Below are 21,244 nucleotides of genomic sequence, written 5' to 3'. Positions count from 1 at the left end.
AGATGGTGCTATACAACAGAAAAATTCTTGTTTGAAGGAGAAACTAGCAAGATTGGAACTCTAATCAATATTTAACTAATTATGTATTTGGTTCTAGCAACCAATACCAGATGTCACTATACAATTGAGAAAGATGGTGGGTTTCTAGTTAAGGGAGGAGTACATTCTCACTATTTTAAATATATTCTTGGTAAAATAATTTCACAGTCAAGAACGCTTACAGTATCGGGCTCTCTCTGTTGCTCCATGAAGGCAGAAAATTCAACAAGACGTAATTTGTGCGTAGCAATGGCACGTCCTTCCCAGGGCGAGCCTCCTCCTCCGAGTAAGTCCAAACTTCCAGGGCCACCACCAGCACCTGAGACAAGGCCGCCTCCCGAAGATGAGATGGAAGATTTGGTTGGAGGGAGGCCGTAAGGCTGCGAACTGCTGAAGGGTTTCACACTAAATTGCAACCAACAGAAATGGGCGCAAAAGACAATTAAGTACCCGAACTACACTTGGAAAACCCAAACAAGAAGACATCCATTTATTTTTAGGAAGGACTATTTCCTAGCTAAGCTGATTCGTACCTCTGCTATAAAATTACTGGTGTAGGTTAGAGTCCTGGCAAGAATGGCACATTTTTGTCTAAATAAATATTCCACCTAGAGAACCCTTTATATTAATAGAAGGTTTTCTTAGTGTGCTATTTCTTTTATAAACCATCTCACTGATCGCGCCATTATCACTATCTTAACGACAGAGCCCAAGGTAGATATTGTTCTTTCTTAAAATTACATAAATGTCTTCTTGGTAGGACATATTCATAAGGACGATGACTTACTCATCGGACGTGCCAGGTTGGCCAATCCCTGTTTGCCAAAACTGAAAGGAGATGAAATAGTTCAAAGTTAGTTTGGTTTAGTCAAGTCTTGATATCGGAAAATAATTCATGAATATAGCTAGGTTGTTAGATGTATCCATCTCTACTACTGTTATTCACTTCGCGGGCTCCCTCTGATTTTTCATAGGCGATTGTTTTTACTTACTTTTTCAAAAATGTGTTATATGTAAATAGCCCTACGCAATTTAATTTCTACATTTCAAATACAGAGTATGCTTTAGAGAATTGGGCAAAAAAAATGATCAAATTGAAGGTATGCGTTTAATTATAGCTTATATGAACACTTCTCTCGTAAGAATAATAATAATAATTTACTTTCGATAAAATTAAGAAAGATTGAAAAAAAAAACGCAAATAGTGGTTGCATGCAGCCTTCGATATCAACAACCCATGAAATAAAAGGGACACTAATCGGTAATTTAGAACCAAGAATGCATTGAGGTACCTAAGAATATAAAAGATTCTTGTACCACTCTAGTATACTTCATGGCGTAAGTTAATCTGCTTTTTTTTTAATCACAATACATAAATAAAAGGTGGATACTTTTTGCTTGTTCTGGCACTCTAAATAAAACTAGTCACTCGTTCTGGAGGATCTAATTATTCTGAACCGTTAACAATTCGTTAAGGTCAGAGTAATGGGACTACACTTTCTACACCTCAAAAGCAGGAGTAAAGAGAGTTAACTGATAAAATAGTCTGCTTATCCAGAATTTACCTAATAAAATGACCACAGTCAACCATTTTGGGACAACGTTTTTACCCTGACTAGCTGTTCGCCACCACAGAATCTGAGTAAAATTTCATCATAGGGTTACAATTACTACACACCTAAATTCTAGAACAAGTGAAAAGCATCCAGCTAGTGATAGCGAAAAATCGAAAGCAGGCTAACTTTCGCAGGCTGGGGTTTAAATTATCTTCTTGATAGCAAGGAGAATGCCAGTAGGCGGCTGAATTAAAACGTTCTTTCTTCACCATTTACTACGTCCATGGTACTCTTTGGAATACCGCAAGAATAAGTGGGGATCACATTAATATCTTATTTTTGGTTAGGGAATGCATGGAAAAGTTAATTTTAAGTTTGAGAATGGATGGGAATGAATTTTTCCTCTAATTCATTTCCCCCCCCCCCCCCCGCAAAAATCTCTATGAGGCCCCCCTTTTTAATTTTTTTTATGGTTAGCGCCCCGCCCCCCCGCACCACGGGCCCTGCGAACCATCAGCTACGCCACTGATGGATGGGTAATGGAAATGGGACAATGTATGTCAAAGGGAATGGGAATGGTTGGAAGACCCGGGATGCAAATTAGATAAATTATTAAATGGAATGGTTGGAAGACCATTATTTGAAAGGAAATGGGATGGGATGGGAATTATAAAATTTATTAAATGGAAAGGGAAGGGGATTGGAATGGATGGGAATGATAAAATTTGTTGAATGGAATGGGAATGGTTGGAAGACCACTATTTGAAAGGAAATGGGATAGAAAGAGATATTTTTTAAATGGGAAGGAACAGGAATGATAAAATTTGTCAAATGTAATGGAAATGGTTGGAAGAACTATATTTTAACGGAAATGGGATGGGAGTGGATATTTTTTTTTTTTTTTTGACATCCACACATCGGTGTCGACCCAAGGCCTTAGACACCAGCACACAATAACTGATTAATCAGGGCGAGATATGTGTAACGGCCACGCCAACGGGGGGGATATGCGGGGACAGGGGTGGGGACACCCGTGGCGGAAGTATTCCGACCACCCGTTGGGGGATTGGTGGTCGTCCTCACACGGCCATCCACAAACTCTGCCTCCCGGACGCCTGGGATTACAGGAGTGAGCCACTACTCCCGGCTATGGGAGTGGATATTGCTTCAACGGAATGATTGCGTTTCTGCTTCAAACGCAAGTAAAGAGTTGCTCAGTAAGACGAAAGGAAACTTACTGCTGAGCCGGGATATCCGACACCAGGTGGCACTAGAGACGCTAAACTTGCAGCCGCGGCTAAAGCCCCTTTATTCTGCAGAGCGGAGGCGGAGACGATTTGCGCCGAAGATAGAGAGGTCAAGGATTGGATGGCTTTCTCTTTCGCCGCTTGGTCCTGCAGATGGCGCCACGAAATGGAAAAGAAACGAAACATCGTATGGATAAAGTGGTAAAGTGGCAACTTTAGACGGCGCATTGGCCAGGGTTGCCACCGTTAACATGCAATAAACGCTCGCCTGCTAATACTGAACCTAATGTATTAATTTTTAATCACAATAAAAATAAAAACACGTTTGCGTTAAAATAAAATATATTTTCTACATATTTAATGCAATGTAGCAATAGGTACTATTAACGAAACCAATGCCGAACTTAAATTAAAAGAAATAAATGAAAGTGAACAAAAAAATATTGTTTGGCACAACAAATTCCTTACCATCTTCAGCACCCCCAAGCGGTCGAGTGTGGACCTCGAGTGGCAACCCTAGCATAAAATAGACACAAGCTCTTTCACTTTTCAAATGTCATGCAACATTCGGAAGAGTAGGGTGACACACCAATCGCAGTGGCAACAACATAATTCAAACGACAAATATTGTCCCGATATATCGTATTTACGTTGCAGCGTTTCAATCATATTCAAAAAAATCATATTCAAAATATATATTAAAATTTGGATTCATGTTTAAAAATAAAATAGATTACAATCAGCCAGCCAGCCACCGAGGATCACGGCTATTACTTTTGGTATTTCCAAAAAAATCACAAAATGAAAAAATTAAAAAAGTGGCTGATTTCTAGAATGTAGATTTATTTTCTACGGTTAGAGGTCTTATTAATTTAAATGGTTTTCTTTTGGCGGGTCCGCGCGCGCGCGTGTTCGCCAAAACGGTAAAAACTGAGTCGTTGGTGACGTCACCCTTCTCAATTACCTTCAGTTTGGCTTGAATCTCACGTGCCTTCCTTCTGGCGAGTACTTGAATATGACTAGACACTTGTTTCCTTGTCCTCGTCTTGCCTGTCCTCAGCTTGATGTACCTGGCGATCAGCTCATTGCGACCTGTTGAGAGAAACGAACCATTTACTCACAAACTCAAATTCTATACACTTATGATCAGATTTTATTTAGCGTGGCGTAGCAAAAAAGTTTATAAGGGACCTAAAGTTCACGAATTTCAAATATTTAAAAAGGCCTAAGAAATTATAAAAACAATTAATTAAAGTTAGTATAAATTTATGTTGGATTTTTATGCTAAACCAGAAAACTTGATTTTGAAATATTTAAAATGGATAAAATGTTCGTATTATATTAAAATATGAGAAAATTATTAAGGCAATAAATTAAAAGTTCCATATCTATGGTAGACTATCTAATTTCACATTTCTGCCGCTAGGGTTTAGAGAGGTTTGTCACTGGTTAGCAGACTATTTTTCAATTTGTAATATAATACCTTTAAAAGTCAAACTTTAAACTAAACCATCAAACTCAAATAAAGAAATTCAGGAAAATGTTTAAGTAATCGTTACAAACAATTGATCTCAACGATATCACAGCTCACAAACATTTTAGCTAAAACATATCACAAGTGGCAATAATCGTACCTCAAACAATATCACAAGTGGCAATATTCATACCTCAAACAATAGCATAAGTGGCAATAATTATACCTCAAACAATATCACAAGTGGCAATAATTATACCTCAAACAATATCACAAGCGGCAATAATTATACCTCAAACAATATCACAAGCGGCAATAATTATACCTCAAACAATACCACAAGCGGCAATAATTATACCTCAAACAATATCACAAGCGCAAATAATTATACCTCAAACAATATCACAAGCGGCAATAATTATACCTCAAACAATATCACAAGCGGCCATAATTATACCTCAAACAATATCACAAGCGGCCATAATTATACCTCAAACAATATCACAAGCGGCCATAATTATACTTCAAACAATATCACAAGCGGCCATAATTATACCTCAAACAATATCACAAGTGGCAATAATCGTACCTCAAACAATATCACAAGTGGCAATAAATTATACCTCGAACAATATCACAAGTGGCAATAATTATACCTCGAACAATATCACAAGTGGCAATAATTGTACCTCAAATAATATCACAAGTGGAAATAATTGTACCTCAAACAATATCACAAGTGGAAATAATACATGTCAATATGACAACTCACAATACAAGTCGAATTAACTTATAAGAAACCTGTAGAATTAAAAATCTGTACTTAAAGAGAAAACCCTATAATTTTAAACTCCTGGGGGAAATTTGATACAGCAACATGATCTAATTTACATCGCGAGTAATAATAACCACGGTATTTGGAAAGTGTTCTTAAATAATCTTAAACAAGAAATACGGTAGGATAACCAATCTAATTCCCAGCCAAGTGTCGAGATAACGAAAGTTATTACAACCAAAACAAAAATTCGTGTCCCCGATTTCAGTGCGGATATCAAATAAAATAAAAATGTTCCCTATTTACAAAAGAAAAAAATTACTCATGTTCTTGGAATTTGGTTAACGCGATAAAGGCCTGAGAATATGATGATTCACGAAACCACTTTCTTACTAGGGGCTTTTCCTAAGAATTACTCAGAGCTGTGATAATAAAATGTATACACCTTCCCGAGAATGTAGTGATGCCTATTTGACTAAGATGGTTCAATCATTAAAGGACTGCCATTCGTTACACACTTACAATTCATATATTTTGAACCAAATAAACTGCAAATTCATTAAACGTCATTAAAAAGATGTTGATTTGCAGGAAGTAAAAACCATTGAATTAAATGGAATTACTGTAAAATAATTAATAATTAGTTAAAATTATTTATTAATTACTATTATAAAACATTCGTCGTATACTTAAAACTCGCGTTTTTAACCGAATTCTTCAATTGACGAAAATGATTTCAAAATTAATCAATTCTTCAATTGACGAAAATGATTTCAAAATTAATCAATTCTTCAATTGACGAAAATTAATTCCAAATTACTCAATTCTTCAATTGGCGAAAATTAATTCCAAATTAATCAATTCTTCAATTGGCGAAAATGATTTCAAAATTAATCAATTCTTCATTTGGCGAAAATTAATTCCAAATTACTCAATTCTTCAATTGACGAAAATGATTTCAAAATTAATCAATTCTTCAATTGACGAAAATGATTTCAAAATTAATCAATTCTTCAATTGGCGAAAATGATTTCAACATTAATCAATTCTTCATTTGGCGAAAATTAATTCCAAATTAATCAATTCTTCAATTGACGAAAATGATTTCAAAATTAATCAATTCTTCAATTGGCGAAAATGATTTCAAAATTAATCAATTCTTCATTTGGCGAAAATTAATTCCAAATTACTCAATTCTTCATTTGGCGAAAATTAATTCCAAATTACTCAATTCTTCATTTGGCGAAAATTAATTCCAAATTACTCAATTCTTCAATTGGCGAAAATTAATTCCAAATTAATCAATTCTTCATTTGGCGAAAATTAATTCCAAATTACTCAATTCTTCATTTGGCGAAAATTAATTCCAAATTACTCAATTCTTCATTTGGCGAAAATTAATTCCAAATTACTCAATTCTTCATTTGGCGAAAATTAATTCCAAATTACTCAATTCTTCAATTGGCGAAAATTAATTCCAAATTAATCAATTCTTCAATTGGCGAAAATGATTTCAAAATTAATCAATTCTTCATTTGGCGAAAAATTAATTAAAAATTACTCAATTCTTCAATTGTGAAAAATTAATTCCAAATTACTTAATTCTTCAATTGGCGAAAATTAATTCCAAATTACTCAATTCTTCAATTGGCGAAAATAAATTCCAAATTACTCAATTCTTCAATAGGCGAAAATAAATTCCAAATTACTCAATTCTTCAATAGGCGAAAATAAATTCCAAATTACTCAATTCTTCAATTGGCGAAAATTAATTCCAAATTACTCAATTCTTCAATAGGCGAAAATTAATTCCAAATTTCTCAATTCTTCAATTGGCGAAAATTAATTCCAAAATACTCAATTCCTCAATAGGCAAAAATTAATTCCAAATTACTCAATTCTTCAATTGGGAAAAATTAATTTTAAGCATAATAATTTAATCTCTAATAGTTCATCTAGAAAACGAAGTGAAAATTCAAACCTACGCGCAGGCTAAAAATTAAAAAAACTTTATTTACTTTAATATATGAACGTATTGAATTTCACTTCATTAATTTAATACCAGACGAGAAATATCGCAAATTTAATATTTAATTTCGTTCTAATAAAACGATATTAAAATTTATATTCTTTTGAAGATCAGAGGAAAATAAAGATTTCTTATATTTAAAAAAGCGAGTTTATTTTCCTTTGCCATTTCCATTAAACAGAAGAACAACCCTTTCTGACATTATACCAACGTCTTAAGATCGAATCAAAGAAAGAATAATAATATTATGAGCCTATATATTATTATCAAGACACAAAAAAGTCCAAAACTTTTTACGAATGTCACACGCAAATAACAGTGCCTGTGGATATTAATCAAAATCCTGTCTATTTTTCTCATTTGAGTATTTTGACACACGGAAATCACTGAAGCGTAACATTAACTTGTCGCTCTCACAATGGCTTCGAGAAATGACTTCTGGTCGATCCCATATTATCAAACACTCTTTACAACTGCGGATATTTCAAAAACTAACGCAAATAAAGGATTCAGAATGGTCTAAAAATAAATGTAGGGAAAAAGTTTCGGTTGGGCAGAAATTTAGGTAATTTATGAATAACGTAAAATAACAATTTAATTGGGTTCGTACAAAATTTCAAAAATTAAATTCCCTGACCATTTGGAATCATTTTCAAATTCCCTGACTTTTCCCTGACCATTTGGAAACATTTTCAAATTCCCCAACTTTTCCTGGTTTTACAGGTCGTGTACGAACCCTGTTTAAAGAACGTAAAAAAAGGTACGCAAAGAAAAGATTTAGAATGGGCAGAAATATTGTTAATTTAAGAGAAAAGGTTTTGGATGGTCAAAATATAGATGGTTCTGAATGCAAAATAAGTCAAAGGGGCAGAATGGTAAGAAAAATGTGATTAACGTCACAAAAGCGCCAAAAATATTTATTGATGACGGGAAGTAGCTCTTTTCTCAACAGATGTCGCTATCAAAAGGCGGGACATAAAAGTACCCCTCGCGTTGATTGGTTCGTTTGTAAATTTGTCAATAACCTAAATTATAATAATTTTCAACAATATATTTTATATGGGATATATAATATAGGTTGAAGTCCACTAAGTAGAGTATAAATTGTCTAATTATAATTATCTGCAAAGGTTCTCTGACGACGTTATTGTTTCGCTATTAATAATCAGCTAGGCTAATCACCAAGGCACCACCTTAGGCCCAAGTCATTTAGCGACTTTTAATGGCTTAAACAGGTGGCCGGGTTACAATGCGTAGGAGGGTGGTGGCAAGCCCTGCAAGCCACGCGAGCCAACAGTAGAACAGCTCCCTACACAACTATTACCGTTAACCTCTACAAGTTTTTATGGAAAGAGGAAACCGAAGAACTCGAGGAAAAACCGCATTATAGAGTCGGAAGAGCACTTGCAAACTAATAGATGGCACCACGCTCTCCGGTAAAGTAATTTTTTCGAAGAATCTGCTAGATTCATCTAGGAGGATTCAAGTAAACCGAGTTTCCATATTCCTAGGATTCATGGCCATCTCTAATAACAAGGGCCTTACCATAATACAGGTGGCAATGATAGAGCCGACAATTGCTTTAAATATCGGCAATTTTACACGCTTTCCAAAATAAAAATCCAAAATCGCCGTAGATGGCGCCACAAGCCAATTGAAACATCCGAAGCACCTTCTTGAAACGGTCGCGAGGGCGCGCGCCCGAAACCCACGTGCGTTTCCATGACAACTAAATAGAAAAAAAACCCAATTTCTTTCATACGGCGCCTACTCATTCAAAAGAGGAATGAAAACTCCCGCCATAGTGCCTTTTATACGTATAAATGCCCCCCCCCCAAACCCTATGGGGCGGAAAACGTACGAATAGCGCGAGCCATCTCCGATAGGGGGAAGGCAAAGCGTACATATTTCATCTCCGCATGGTCGAAGCCAGCTGCGTAACCGTTGAGAGCAGACTATCAACCTTTACGTACAAAACGTAAGCTACAGGCTCTTTTGAATTTTTATAGAATGTGGGCTCGGGGTGGCTTGTAGCTTAATACCGTACGAAGGTGGAGATAAAATTTGTCACCCGCGGCGCTGCCAACGTAACAGTCAGGGGTCATTCATCAATTATTCATTGCCGGAACAAAAAATATATATCTATTTTCTAATTTATTCATTATTCAGTAGTTATTTATCTTTAAAGGTTTGTTGGCATCGTGTTATTCATATTTAGACTAAGAATATAAAAATATAATTAGTTTATATAACGTTTATGACAATATTTGAGCTAATGGAAATATATATAATTTTTAAACCCTTTCAATTTAAACTTGTTAAGGTTAAAGGTAATAGCTAGTGTAGGGAGCTGTTGGCTCGCGTGGCATGAAGGGCTTGCCACCACCCTCCTACGCGTTGTAACCCGGCCACCTGAAATATTGGCTTTAAAAGTCGCTCGATGACTTAGGCCTAAGGTGGTGCCTTGGGTATTAGCTTAGCTGATTATTATTATAATTATTATTAGAGGTCGGCGTTTGGATAAGAATTATCTTTTTTTATGCACAACCCTTTCTATCCGTGGATAAGATCTATAAATAAACAGTTAACCGCAATTTTTATGGTCTTTGGCAGTTAATTTACCTGTTTCGCCCACCTCTAATTATTATTATTATTTACTTAATGATATTAGCAAATAATTTATTCTACATAAAACTTGATCATTTTAAGGGGTTACAGTTTTTTCGAATTAAAATTTCCTGACGATTTTAAGACAAAATTTCACGATTTGTGATCTGTATTGCAGTAAATGATCTGTATTGCAGTAAATGATCTGTATTGCAGTAAATGATCTGTATTGCAGTAAATGATCTGTATTGCAGTAAATGATCTGTATTGCAGTAAATGATCTGTATTGCAGTAAATGATCTGTATTGCAGTAAATGAGTTATCGTTATTTCTTTCTATAGAAAGGTTTCTTAAAAACATTTTATCATTACAATGTGTTGAGTAATCAAGGCCATGTTTTGGCGCGAAACCAAAACATGGTTGCCACAGATTTTTCACATTTTAATTTCCTGCCTTTTCCAGGTTTTCCTTGACCATATCTGGAGATTTTCCCTAACTTATTTTGTGCCACAATTTCGTATTTCTCTAATGGTTTCCTATTTGCAACACCAATTAAATTCCCTGACATTTCCCTGATTTTTACCTCTCCGAGGGGACTTTGTACCCTAGGAGGGGTTATACAACCACCGTGTCTGTCTGTGGGTCTGTCTGTCAGGCCTGCGAACGCGTTCGCATTTTCGGGGCAAAGGGTAATCACTGCGTACACTGTTTCTTGGCTCACTGCGTACGCAGTCGAGTAACCGTTTTATTAGTTTAAAGGTTGGCAAAACCACCGTGTGACGGTAAGCGTTAACGGATAAAATTGTGATTGCGTTGAGTTTGGTTGTTTTTTTTTTCGTTAACGCCTACCGTCGCGCCGGTTGTCATGGGTGTGTTTTTCCAACTCCTTATTATTGACTTTTGGTACGGACCGAGTGCTGAGTGTTATGGCAACCTCTCAACGTCCAATGGCAGGGTTTCGACCAATTGTTCACGGTATTCGTTTTAGTATCAATTTGCGATCGCATCGGGCGGGATTTGTACCCGAGACCGCCTGTTTGACAGGCGGACGTTCTACCGCAGAACCACCGACACTCATTACGCTTCATCGAAAATTAGACCTTCAGCTTTATCGGAAGCGTATTTAATAGAGTACGAAATTTTGGTTTAATTGATATAGAACAAGATTCCGTGTAAGATTTAAATTATTGCATCGAAGAAATTCTAATTTAGCGATTTCTCTATTGATTAAAAACAAATGTGCCACCCAGGTTTTGAACCCGGGCCGTTTAGTCAGGCAGTTGAGCGCTCTACCACAGAACCAACTATAACTTCTTAGCTAAACTGCAAATAAGACACTCATCGTAAGCATAATAGTTAATAAATACAGTTATAGTGGTGTGTGACGACACCTGGATATATCCTCCGAGGAGAGGTAATATTACGGGCTTGACCGACTTGTTAGACTTAATTTTTAAAATTACTGGACATTTCCCTGATTATTACACTAATTTTTAAAATAATATGACGACTTTTCTGATTTTTAAACCCTTATTCAAATTCCCTGACTTTTCCAGGTATTGTGGCAACCCTGAAATTGCAACAAAACCCACTACAACAGATTCTGAGTTTAATGCAGGGCCCAAATTCAAATCTTACATTTTTTATAGGAAAAATAGGATTATATTTCTAAAAATATAGGACTTGATAGGACTATTTTTTTCAAAATTATAGGACTATATATGCTATTTCATTTACTAACTTTATGCATTTAAATACAAAATCTATATTTAGTTAAATAAAACTGACTTTCACTTAAAAAAATAGAAACTATATAAACATTTTATCACAAAAATATACTAGTAGCTAACCATGTTAACAAAAAAAGTATAGAATAGAATGACTTGGTATAGGAAAAGATTTTAAAATTCCCTGACTTCTTCCTGATTTTTATACCCATATTCAAATTCCCTGACTATTCCAGGTTTTCCAGGTACCATGGCAACCCTGGAATAGGACTTTTTGGGAATTTTGCGGAAAATATAGGATGTTATAGGACATTTTGGAAAATACAGGATGTTAAAGGACATTTTTGAAAATATAGGATGTTAAAGGACATTTTTGAAAATAGAGGATGTTATAGGACATTTTTGAAAATATAGGATGTTATAGTAATTATAGCCTTATAGGACCTCGGGGGCCCTGATTTTACTGCCAAATTCTAACATACTGTACATAAAACACTCGTAGGACATTTTGGAAAATAGAGGATGTTATAGGACATTTTGGAAAATAGAGGATGTTAAAGGACATTTTGGAAAATAGAGGATGTTAAAGGACATTTTGGAAAATAGAGGATGTTAAAGGACATTTTGGAAAATAGAGGATGTTAAAGGACATTTTGGAAAATAGAGGATGTTAAAGGACATTTTTTAAAATAGAGGATGTTAAAGGACATTTTGGAAAATAGAGGATGTTAAAGGACATTTTGGAAAATAGAGGATGTTAAAGGACATTTTTGAAAATAGAGGATGTTAAAGGACATTTTTGAAAATAGAGGATGTTAAAGGACATTTTTGAAAATAGAGGATGTTAAAGGACATTTTTGAAAATAGAGGATGTTAAAGGACATTTTTGAAAATAGAGGATGTTAAAGGACATTTTTGAAAATAGAGGATGTTAAAGGACATTTTTGAAAATAGAGGATGTTAAAGGACATTTTTGAAAATAGAGGATGTTAAAGGACATTTTTGAAAATAGAGGATGTTATAGGACATTTTGGAAAATAGAGGATGTTAAAGGACATTTTTGAAAATAGAGGATGTTAAAGGACATTTTGGAAAATAGAGGATGTTATAGGACATTTTTGAAAATAGAGGATGTTATAGGACATTTTGGAAAATAGAGGATGTTAAAGGACATTTTTGAAAATAGAGGATGTTAAAGGACATTTTTGAAAATAGAGGATGTTAAAGGACATTTTTGAAAATAGAGGATGTTATAGGACATTTTTGAAAATATAGGATGTTATAGTAATTATAGCCTTATAGGACCTCGGGGGCCCTGATTTTACTGCCAAATTCTAACATACTGTACATAAAACACTCGTAGCTCATTAAAAACAATAAAAAGTTCTGACCTAGCCGAAGCTTTGGTGCAATTTAATTAAAAAAAAACATATCTTATATCGAAAATATATCGGTTAATATCGTTCTTTTGAAATCTTGGGGTTATATAGCGTACCAAACAACGTTTCATATCAAAGGCAGAAAAAGATAGGCGGGGAGGAGTGGAGAAAAGCGGCGAATAAAAATCCTACGTTCACGGCGCCCTCTATAATCATTTTGCGGAACTTCACCGAGCTAGTAGAGATACAGGGGGGGGGGGGACGCGCTGAAGTTACGCGAAAAATAAAACAGCTAACGTTACGACAACCGAATTTTGAAGCCCCCCCCCGCGTCCCCTGTACGGTTCAAGATGGCCCTCTAGCGTCCAAAAATAAAAGCTAAAGCTTTGACGCTTTGAGTTATTCCTTACAGAGCTGAAACTAGGGAGGGGGGATAAAATGGGGTTGTTGGAGGGGGGAGAGCGCGCGCGAGAGGGGGAAGGGGAGGGGGTAGATGTTTGATGACGTAGCGCACTCTTCGATAATGTCGACCCCCTCGAAACTATTCCAGGAATGCGAAATTACGATTTTGTTCCGCGCATGCGCAGACGGAAGAGCGTTTCCCATTGGCCGACGGCGAGTTTTGCCAGTACGAAGCGTCTAGAGAATTTCAGGAATGTCGCTCAAATATTCGTTTAATTAATTTCCAGGCCCGACGTGCAGGGGGCGCTAGTGGCGGCTCCCGCAATAGACTTTCCAACGTACGATGCCGGGAGGGGGGGGGGGAATGGTAGGCTTAAGGCCAAAATGACTAGCCTCCGCGCTTCAAATAGAACTTATAGCTACAACAAAACGTTGAAAGGCTGAGGTACCAACTTCTCTACTGCTCTTGCGTGCGAAACCAACAAAAAAAAATAATATTAAAAGTCTAGAAATCCCTGAAGGCTGTAGTTGGCCAGGGTGTTAAGAAATAGGCCTATTATAAGGATATATTTCTGTTAATGTAAATATAAATACGGTTCTTATGAGTTTCAAATCAAGTTCGTTTAATTTTTAAATATGTAACTACGCGACGGTGTTTGAAAGTTATTTAAATTATTCAAAATTACAAAATTTAATTAACTAAGGTGCTATTGCGGATTGCTTGAAATTATTAGGTGTATATTTAAATTAAATATATATTTTATATAATTTTTAATAAATAAGTGGTGTCGAGTTTGAAATAGATTTCGAGTTGTCAGGGTGACCACAGAGAACTCAAAAAATCTTGTACGAAAAATAGGAAATATGTAGTTGATTTATAGGATCTTATAGGATAAATATTTTACAAAATAAAGGAAAATATATGTTTCAAGTACTAATTAATTACAAATTCATGGTTTTTAAAAGGAATTTAGTTTAATAATTGGTTAAGAGACAGAATACTTCTAATATTTTTAAAATTATTTCCAACTTAAATAAAGTATTAATTTTTAAAGGTGTTAAACGTGCATAAAAATTATTTAAAATAACTTAATAAAATAATTAGATTTAGGATAAGTTATCGGGCACCAATAAGGAGTAAAAAGGTTTAAATGCGAGTAAATAAATTATTTGCATAATTAATTTATGAATTCAAATTTCAAAGTAACACTAACATTCATATAACCTTTTATGGATCAACGCAGTTTTCGATAATAATTAAATTATAGAATTTATCTACGTAAATTTGGTTAACAGAAGAGTCCTTAAAGGTAATAGCAACGCAGGTATTCGGTGTGGAACATCAACAGTTCCAATATTTTCCGCTTCATTCTATGTCTTTAGATGTTTCTGGCGCTAGTTAGTTGAAGTGACACACCGGCGTTTGATTAACCCAATCAGTGGTAAATGACAGGCATTAAATAATGTGGAGGTTAACGGTAATAGTTAGTGTAGGGAGCTGTTGGCTCGCGTGGCATGAAGGGCTTGGCACCACCCTCCTACGCATTGTAACCCGGCCACCTGTTTAAGGCAATAAATGTCGCTGGATGACTTGGGCCTAAGGTGGTGCCTTGGGTATTAGCCTAGCTGATTATTATTATTATTATTATTATTATTATGGTCATAATTACCGACATGACCAATAATACCATTACTGGCCAATAATTTAAAAACAAAATCTAAAATAATTTGAAAATAAATTTCAAATTTGGGTTAACCTAGGTATTTCATTTTGGTTATTTCTTAACGAAATAATGATAACTACGATTAATAATCAGCTAGGCTAATACCCAAGGCACCACCTTAGGCCCAAGTCATCTAGCGACTTATTATGCCTTAAACAGGTGGCCGGGTTACAATGCGTAGGAGGGTGGTAGCAAGCCCTACATGTCACGCAAGCCAACACTAACTATTACCGTTAACCTCTACAAGTGTTTATGGATTAATATTGGGCAGATATGGCTTTTGGCCATATTTGCCACTTTTGGTAACTGAATACAATTTGTATTACCAACAATACGAGCTAAGTTAATAAATATTCTATAAGATTTCCAAATAATTGAAAAAAGTTTTAAATACTAGTGAATATTTAAAACTTGTCCAAATAGACAAACTAACTTTGACATCAAAGGGATTTTAAATTTGTAAAATATATTATAAATATTTAAGCAAGCTTTCTCGATAAAACACTGAATAATAATTAGGCACTTAAACAATTCAATTTTCCATGCGTTTTAAAATTAGGTCAATTTACAAATCTGAACCGGTAATGAAAATCGTCTGGAAACGGAGTTGTGTACACAGCCTAGATGTTCAATAAATTAGATTTCAAATAAAACGGCTAGACCCGAAGTAATAATTTCTTGCCCCTTCGTACCAATTTACCAAGTAATCGCTAAAAATATCGATATAGTAATTTTAAAAATTAATCGATAATAATAATAAAAAACTATCGGCACCGGTTAAATATCAAAATCGGCATAGGTATCGATAAAATGTCAAAATCGGCATAGGTATCGATAAAATGTCAAAATCGGCATAGGTATCGATAAAATGTCAAAATCGGCATAGGTATCGATAAAATGTCAAAATCGGCATAGGTATCGATAAAATGTCAAAATCGGCATAGGTATCGATAAAATGTCAAAATCGGCATAGGTATCGATAAAATGTCAAAATCGGCATAGGTATCGATAAAATGTCAAAATCGGCATAGGTATCGATAAAATCAAACTCGATGTCGATAAAATGTCAAAATCGGCATAGGTATCGATAAATTGTCAAAATCGGCATAGGTATCGATAAATTGTCAAAATCGGCATAAGCATCGATAAATTGTCAAAATCGGCATAAGCATCGATAAATTGTCAAAATCGGCATAAGCATCGATAAATTGTCAAAATCGGCATAAGCATCGATAAATTGTCAAAATCGGCATAAGCATCGATAAATTGTCAAAATCGGCATAAGCATCGATAAATTGTCAAAATCGGCATAAGCATCGATAAATTGTCAAAATCGGCATAAGCATCGATAAATTGTCAAAATCGGCATAAGCATCGATAAATTGTCAAAATCGGCATAAGCATCGATAAATTGTCAAAATCGGCATAAGCATCGATAAATTGTCAAAATCGGCATAAGCATCGATAAATTGTCAAAATCGGCATAAGCATCGATAAATTGTCAAAATCTGCATAAGCATCGATAAATTGTCAAAATCTGCATAAGCATCGATAAATTGTCAAAATCTGCATAGGCATCGATAAATTGTCAAAATCTGCATAGGCATCGATAAATTGTCAAAATCTGCATAGGCATCGATAAATTGTCAAAATCTGCATAGGCATCGATAAATTGTCAAAATCTGCATAGGCATCGATAAATTGTCAAAATCTGCATAGGCATCGATAAATTGTCAAAATCTGCATAGGCATCGATAAATTGTCAAAATCGGCATAGGCATCGATAAATTGTCAAAATCGGCATAGGTATCGATAAAATGTCCAAATCGGCATAGGTATCGATAAAATGTCAAAATCGGCATAAGCATCGATAAATTATCAAAATCGGCATAAGCATCGATAAATTGTCAAAATCGGCATAAGCATCGATAAATTGTCAAAATCTGCATAAGCATCGATAAATTGTCAAAATCTGCATAGGCATCGATAAATTGTCAAAATCTGCATAGGCATTGATACAATGTCAAAATCGCTATCGGTTACATGTTTAAATCGCTATCGGTTACATGTTTAAATCGCTATCGGTTACATGTTTAAATCGCTATCGGTTACATGTTTAAATCGCTATCGGTTACATGTTTAAATCGCTATCGGTTACATGTTTAAATCGCTATCGGTTACATGTTTAAATCGCTATCGGTTACATGTTTAAATCGCTATCGGTTACATGTTTAAATCGCTATCGGTTACATGTTTAAATCGCTATCGGTTACATGTTTAAATCGCTATCGGTTACATGTTTAAATCGCTATCGGTTACATGTTTAAATCGCTATCGGTTACATGTTTAAATCGCTATCGGTTACATGTTTAAATCGCTATCGGTTACATGTTTAAATCGCTATCGGTTACATGTTTAAATCGCTATCGGTTAAATGTTTAAATCGCTATCGGTTAAATGTTTAAATCGCTATCGGTTAAATGTTTAAATCGCTATCGGTTAAATGTTTAAATCGCTATCGGTTAAATGTTTAAATCGCTATCGGTTAAATGTTTAAATCGCTATCGGTTAAATGTTTAAATCGCTATCGGTTAAATGTTTAAATCGCTATCGGTTAAATGTTTAAATCGCTATCGGTTAAATGTTTAAATCGCTATCGGTTAAATGTTTAAATCGCTATCGGTTAAATGTTTAAATAGCTATCGGTTAAATGTTTAAATCGCTATCGGTTAAATGTTTAAATCGCTATCGGTTAAATGTTTAAATCGCTATCGGTTAAATGTTTAAATCGCTATCGGTTAAATGTTTAAATCGCTATCGGTTAAATGTTTAATCGCTATCGGTTAAATGTTTAAATCGCTATCGGTTAAATGTTTAAATCACTATCGGTTAAATGTTTAAATCGCTATCGGTTAAATGTTTAAATCGCTATCGGTTAAATGTTTAAATCGCTATCGGTTAAATGTCAAAATCGATGTCAAAATAGGTATTGGCGAAACCAAAAATCAGAATTAAATTAAAATATCGCGTAATTATTAAATTACCTCAAATTAGTAAAAAAAATCCAATCAACGTAGAAATTACTTAAATTTAAAGAAATTCTGTTTTTAATAAAAAAACCACAAATAATATAACTATATAATTTCACTAGCTTCAATGAGCAACAAATGAAATGGGCCAAAAAATGAATACAAAATAACAGAATAAAATTGAGCCTGATCACGACGAAGGATATCATATATACCGAATGGGGCGGGGCCTAATCGTTCGTGCGTGACGTCACTCTTGACGCCCCGTTTATTCATTCGATATTATTATTCGGTGTGACACGATTATTAGTCGGATCTGACTGGAACAGCGTCCGGAAAATATCATAATCTTTTTCCTGAGTCGGGTCGACGCTTGTTTCTTCAAAGAGCGTCGCCTAGCAACCCGTTATTACGGACAGAGGGAGAGAGAGAAGAATTATCAACTCGGCGGGCGGGCGAGCGCGCGCTCGACGGAACGAGCGTCGTCATGGCGACCGAAAGACAAAAGCGGAGGCAGGTCTTCTTCTGGTTGCCAGTCTGCCTTCCTTTAAAATAATGTTATGCATAAATTTGTTTCGCTTATTTATTTGATAAGGGGCCGGGGTGGGTTGCATTCTTTTTCTAACCACCTCTTTTCTCTAGACCCCCTTCGATAATCCCACTGACACAATAAATTACGTTTTTGGGGTGTGGATAATTAGGTTTATTGTAAATATAGTTCACAGTTAGTTTGATGTGATGGTTTATTTTATATAGGTCGATTTCTCCCGACCAAAAAATCTACCACCAATTTCCCCCGACCAAAAAAACCTACCACAAATTTCCCCCGACCGAAAAAACCTACTACAAATTTCCCCCGACCGAAAAAACCTACCACAAACTTCCCCCGACCGAAAAAACCTACCACAAACTTCCCCCGACCGAAAAAAACCTACCACAAATTTCCCCCGACCAAAAAAACCTACGATCCATTTCCCCCGACCAAAGAAACCTACGATCAATTTCCACCGAACCAAAAAATTAAAAATGCTGACCACAAATTTACCCCGAACCAAAAAAACCCGACCGCCTATTTCCCCTGAGCAAAAAAACGACCACCAATTTCCCGAGCAAAACGAATACGTTCCATTGCGCCGAATCCCATTCGACCGAAAAAGCCGCACTTTGGCGAATTTAGGATTCGGTCTAATGGGATTGTTCCACGGTTTCCACCGCACTTCTCCGGGTTTAGGATTCGGTTTTATCCGTTTCAGCATCTGTCAGAACCGCATGCAGCATTACCTAACCTAACCTAACGGAGTAGAAAGAAAAACTATTTTTTTTTGCGGTCGCTCAATTGTGAATATTGTGTCGGTCGATTAGAAAAATAGAAAACCCGCCTTTGGGCTAATTTCATCAAAAACATGGGAATTCGGTCGAACGGGATTCGGCGCAATGGGAAGATACCAGAAAAACAACCTACCACCAATTTTCCCCCGACCAAAAAAACCTATCACCGATTAACCGGTTTCCCCCGACCAAAAAAAACCTATCACCGATTAACCGATTTCCCCCGACCAAAAAAAACCTATCACCGATTAACCGATTTCCCCCGACCAAAAAACCTATCACCGATTAACCGATTTCCCCCGACCAAAAAACCTATCCCCGATTAACCGATTTCCCCCGACCAAAAAAACCTATCACCGATTAACCGATTTCCCCCGACCAAAAAAACCTATCACCGATTAACCGATTTCCCCCGACCAAAAAAAACCTATCACCGATTAACCGATTTCCCCCGACCAAAAAAAACCTATCACCGATTAACCGATTTCCCCCGACCAAAAAAAACCTATCACCGATTTCCCCCGACCAAAGAAACATATCACCGATTTCCCCCGACCAAAGAAACATATCACCGATTTCCCCCGACCAAAGAAACCTATCACCGATTTCCCCCGATTATGCATGCTAGAAGCAAAACCACGACCCTCTTGCTCTCAGTACGTGTAAGCGGAGATTATCTCCCGGGAATCATGGAAAGCAGAAGCTACTTAGTATCCGATACATTCTGCGGAGTCGCTTATTAAATCGCGTAAGAGAGTCAACATCGTCTCTTTCTAAGTAGGGCAACATTAAGCCGAGAAGATTCATTAGAAACGAGAAATTTAATTATATTTCTCTCAGTCACTGAGACGAAACAACCAAATAGAACTTTCAAGACACGAAAGCTGTTGGGATTTTCAGAAACGAAAATAATTTGCATAAGGCCTGCAAATAATAACACGCTAAAAATGACAATTAAGGTGAAACGATTAATTCTGCCTAAACGCATTATTATTGAAGTCGCTATACGGAGAATTACTAACAAGTTGGACATGGGCATAAGGTTTTTAAATTCATTGCCTAGAGATTTTCCTCGACAACTGCTAGATAATTTCCCAATATTGCCTAGAACGTTTAACTCAATTTTGCCTAGAGATTTTCCTCGACAACTGCCAGATAATTTCCCAATATTGCCTAGAACGTTTAACTCAATTTTGCCAAGAGATTTTCCTCGACAACTGCCAGATAATTTCCCAATATTGCCTAGAACGTTTAACTCAATTTTGCATAGAGATTTTCCTCGACAATTGTCAGATCGTTTCCCAATATTGCCTAGAACGTTTAACTCAATTTTGCCTAGAGATTTTCCTCGACAATTGTCAGATCGTTTCCCAATATTGCCTAGAACGTTTAACTCAATTTTGCCAAGAGATTTTCGTCGACAATTGTCAGATCGTTTCCCAATATTGCCTAGAACGTTTAACTCAATTTTGCCTAGAGATTGTCCTCGACAACTGCCAGATAATTTCCCAATATTGCCTAGAACGTTTAACTCAATTTTGCTTAGAGATTTCCTCGACAATTGTCAGATCGTTTCCCAATATTGCCTAGAACGTTTAACTCAATTTTGACTAGAGATTTTCCTCAACAACTGCCAGATAAATTCCCAATATTGCCTAGAACCTTTAACTCAATTTTGCATAGAGATTTCCTCGACAATTGTCAGATCGTTTCTCAGCATTGCCTAGAGATTTTCCCTGTTAATTGCCAGATATTTTATCTCAATGACAATATTGCCGAGTTTTCGAAAAATTTCCTGACAGTTACTTAACCTTTTTATCAGTTAAACATTTCCAAGCTGCAGCGATTTTTTTACGAGTTCTTTAACTTCCTTGACCACCACCACCAAAAGGAAAAATTTAAACTATCGAAATATTACTACTACTTC

At 35.7% G+C, this 21,244-nt stretch overlaps 1 protein-coding gene across 9 annotated transcripts in view; it reads right to left on the bottom strand.

Moving 5' to 3' along the window:
- sd (TEA domain transcription factor 1 homolog scalloped) overlaps nt 1–21,244 on the bottom strand; it is a 77,933-nt gene that overhangs the window by 5,339 nt on the left and 51,350 nt on the right. For 3 of the 9 annotated variants that reach the window (XR_016478572.1, XM_090166311.1, XM_090166312.1), the window contains exons 3-7: nt 3,807–3,934; nt 3,311–3,358; nt 2,834–2,989; nt 827–867; nt 222–459 (exon numbers count right to left, since the gene is read on the bottom strand). Coding sequence is in view for 8 of the 9 variants with exons in the window: in XM_090166311.1 (XP_090022437.1) it covers nt 222–459; nt 827–867; nt 2,834–2,989; nt 3,311–3,358; nt 3,807–3,934 (611 nt within the window). In the remaining variant the exon portion in view is untranslated. The remainder of the gene's footprint in view (nt 1–221; nt 460–826; nt 868–2,833; nt 2,990–3,310; nt 3,359–3,806; nt 3,935–21,244) is intronic. The other 6 variants (XM_090166313.1, XM_090166314.1, XM_090166315.1 and 3 more) reach the window with 6 other exon arrangements.

Source organism: Leiobunum rupestre, chromosome 2 (genome assembly GCF_980474605.1).
Source record: "Leiobunum rupestre chromosome 2, qqLeiRupe1.1.hap1, whole genome shotgun sequence".
NCBI classification, from domain to species: Eukaryota; Metazoa; Arthropoda; class Arachnida; order Opiliones; family Sclerosomatidae; genus Leiobunum; species Leiobunum rupestre.
Note: the sequence above shows the minus strand (reverse complement) of the source record. Positions and strands in the feature narration are given on the sequence as shown.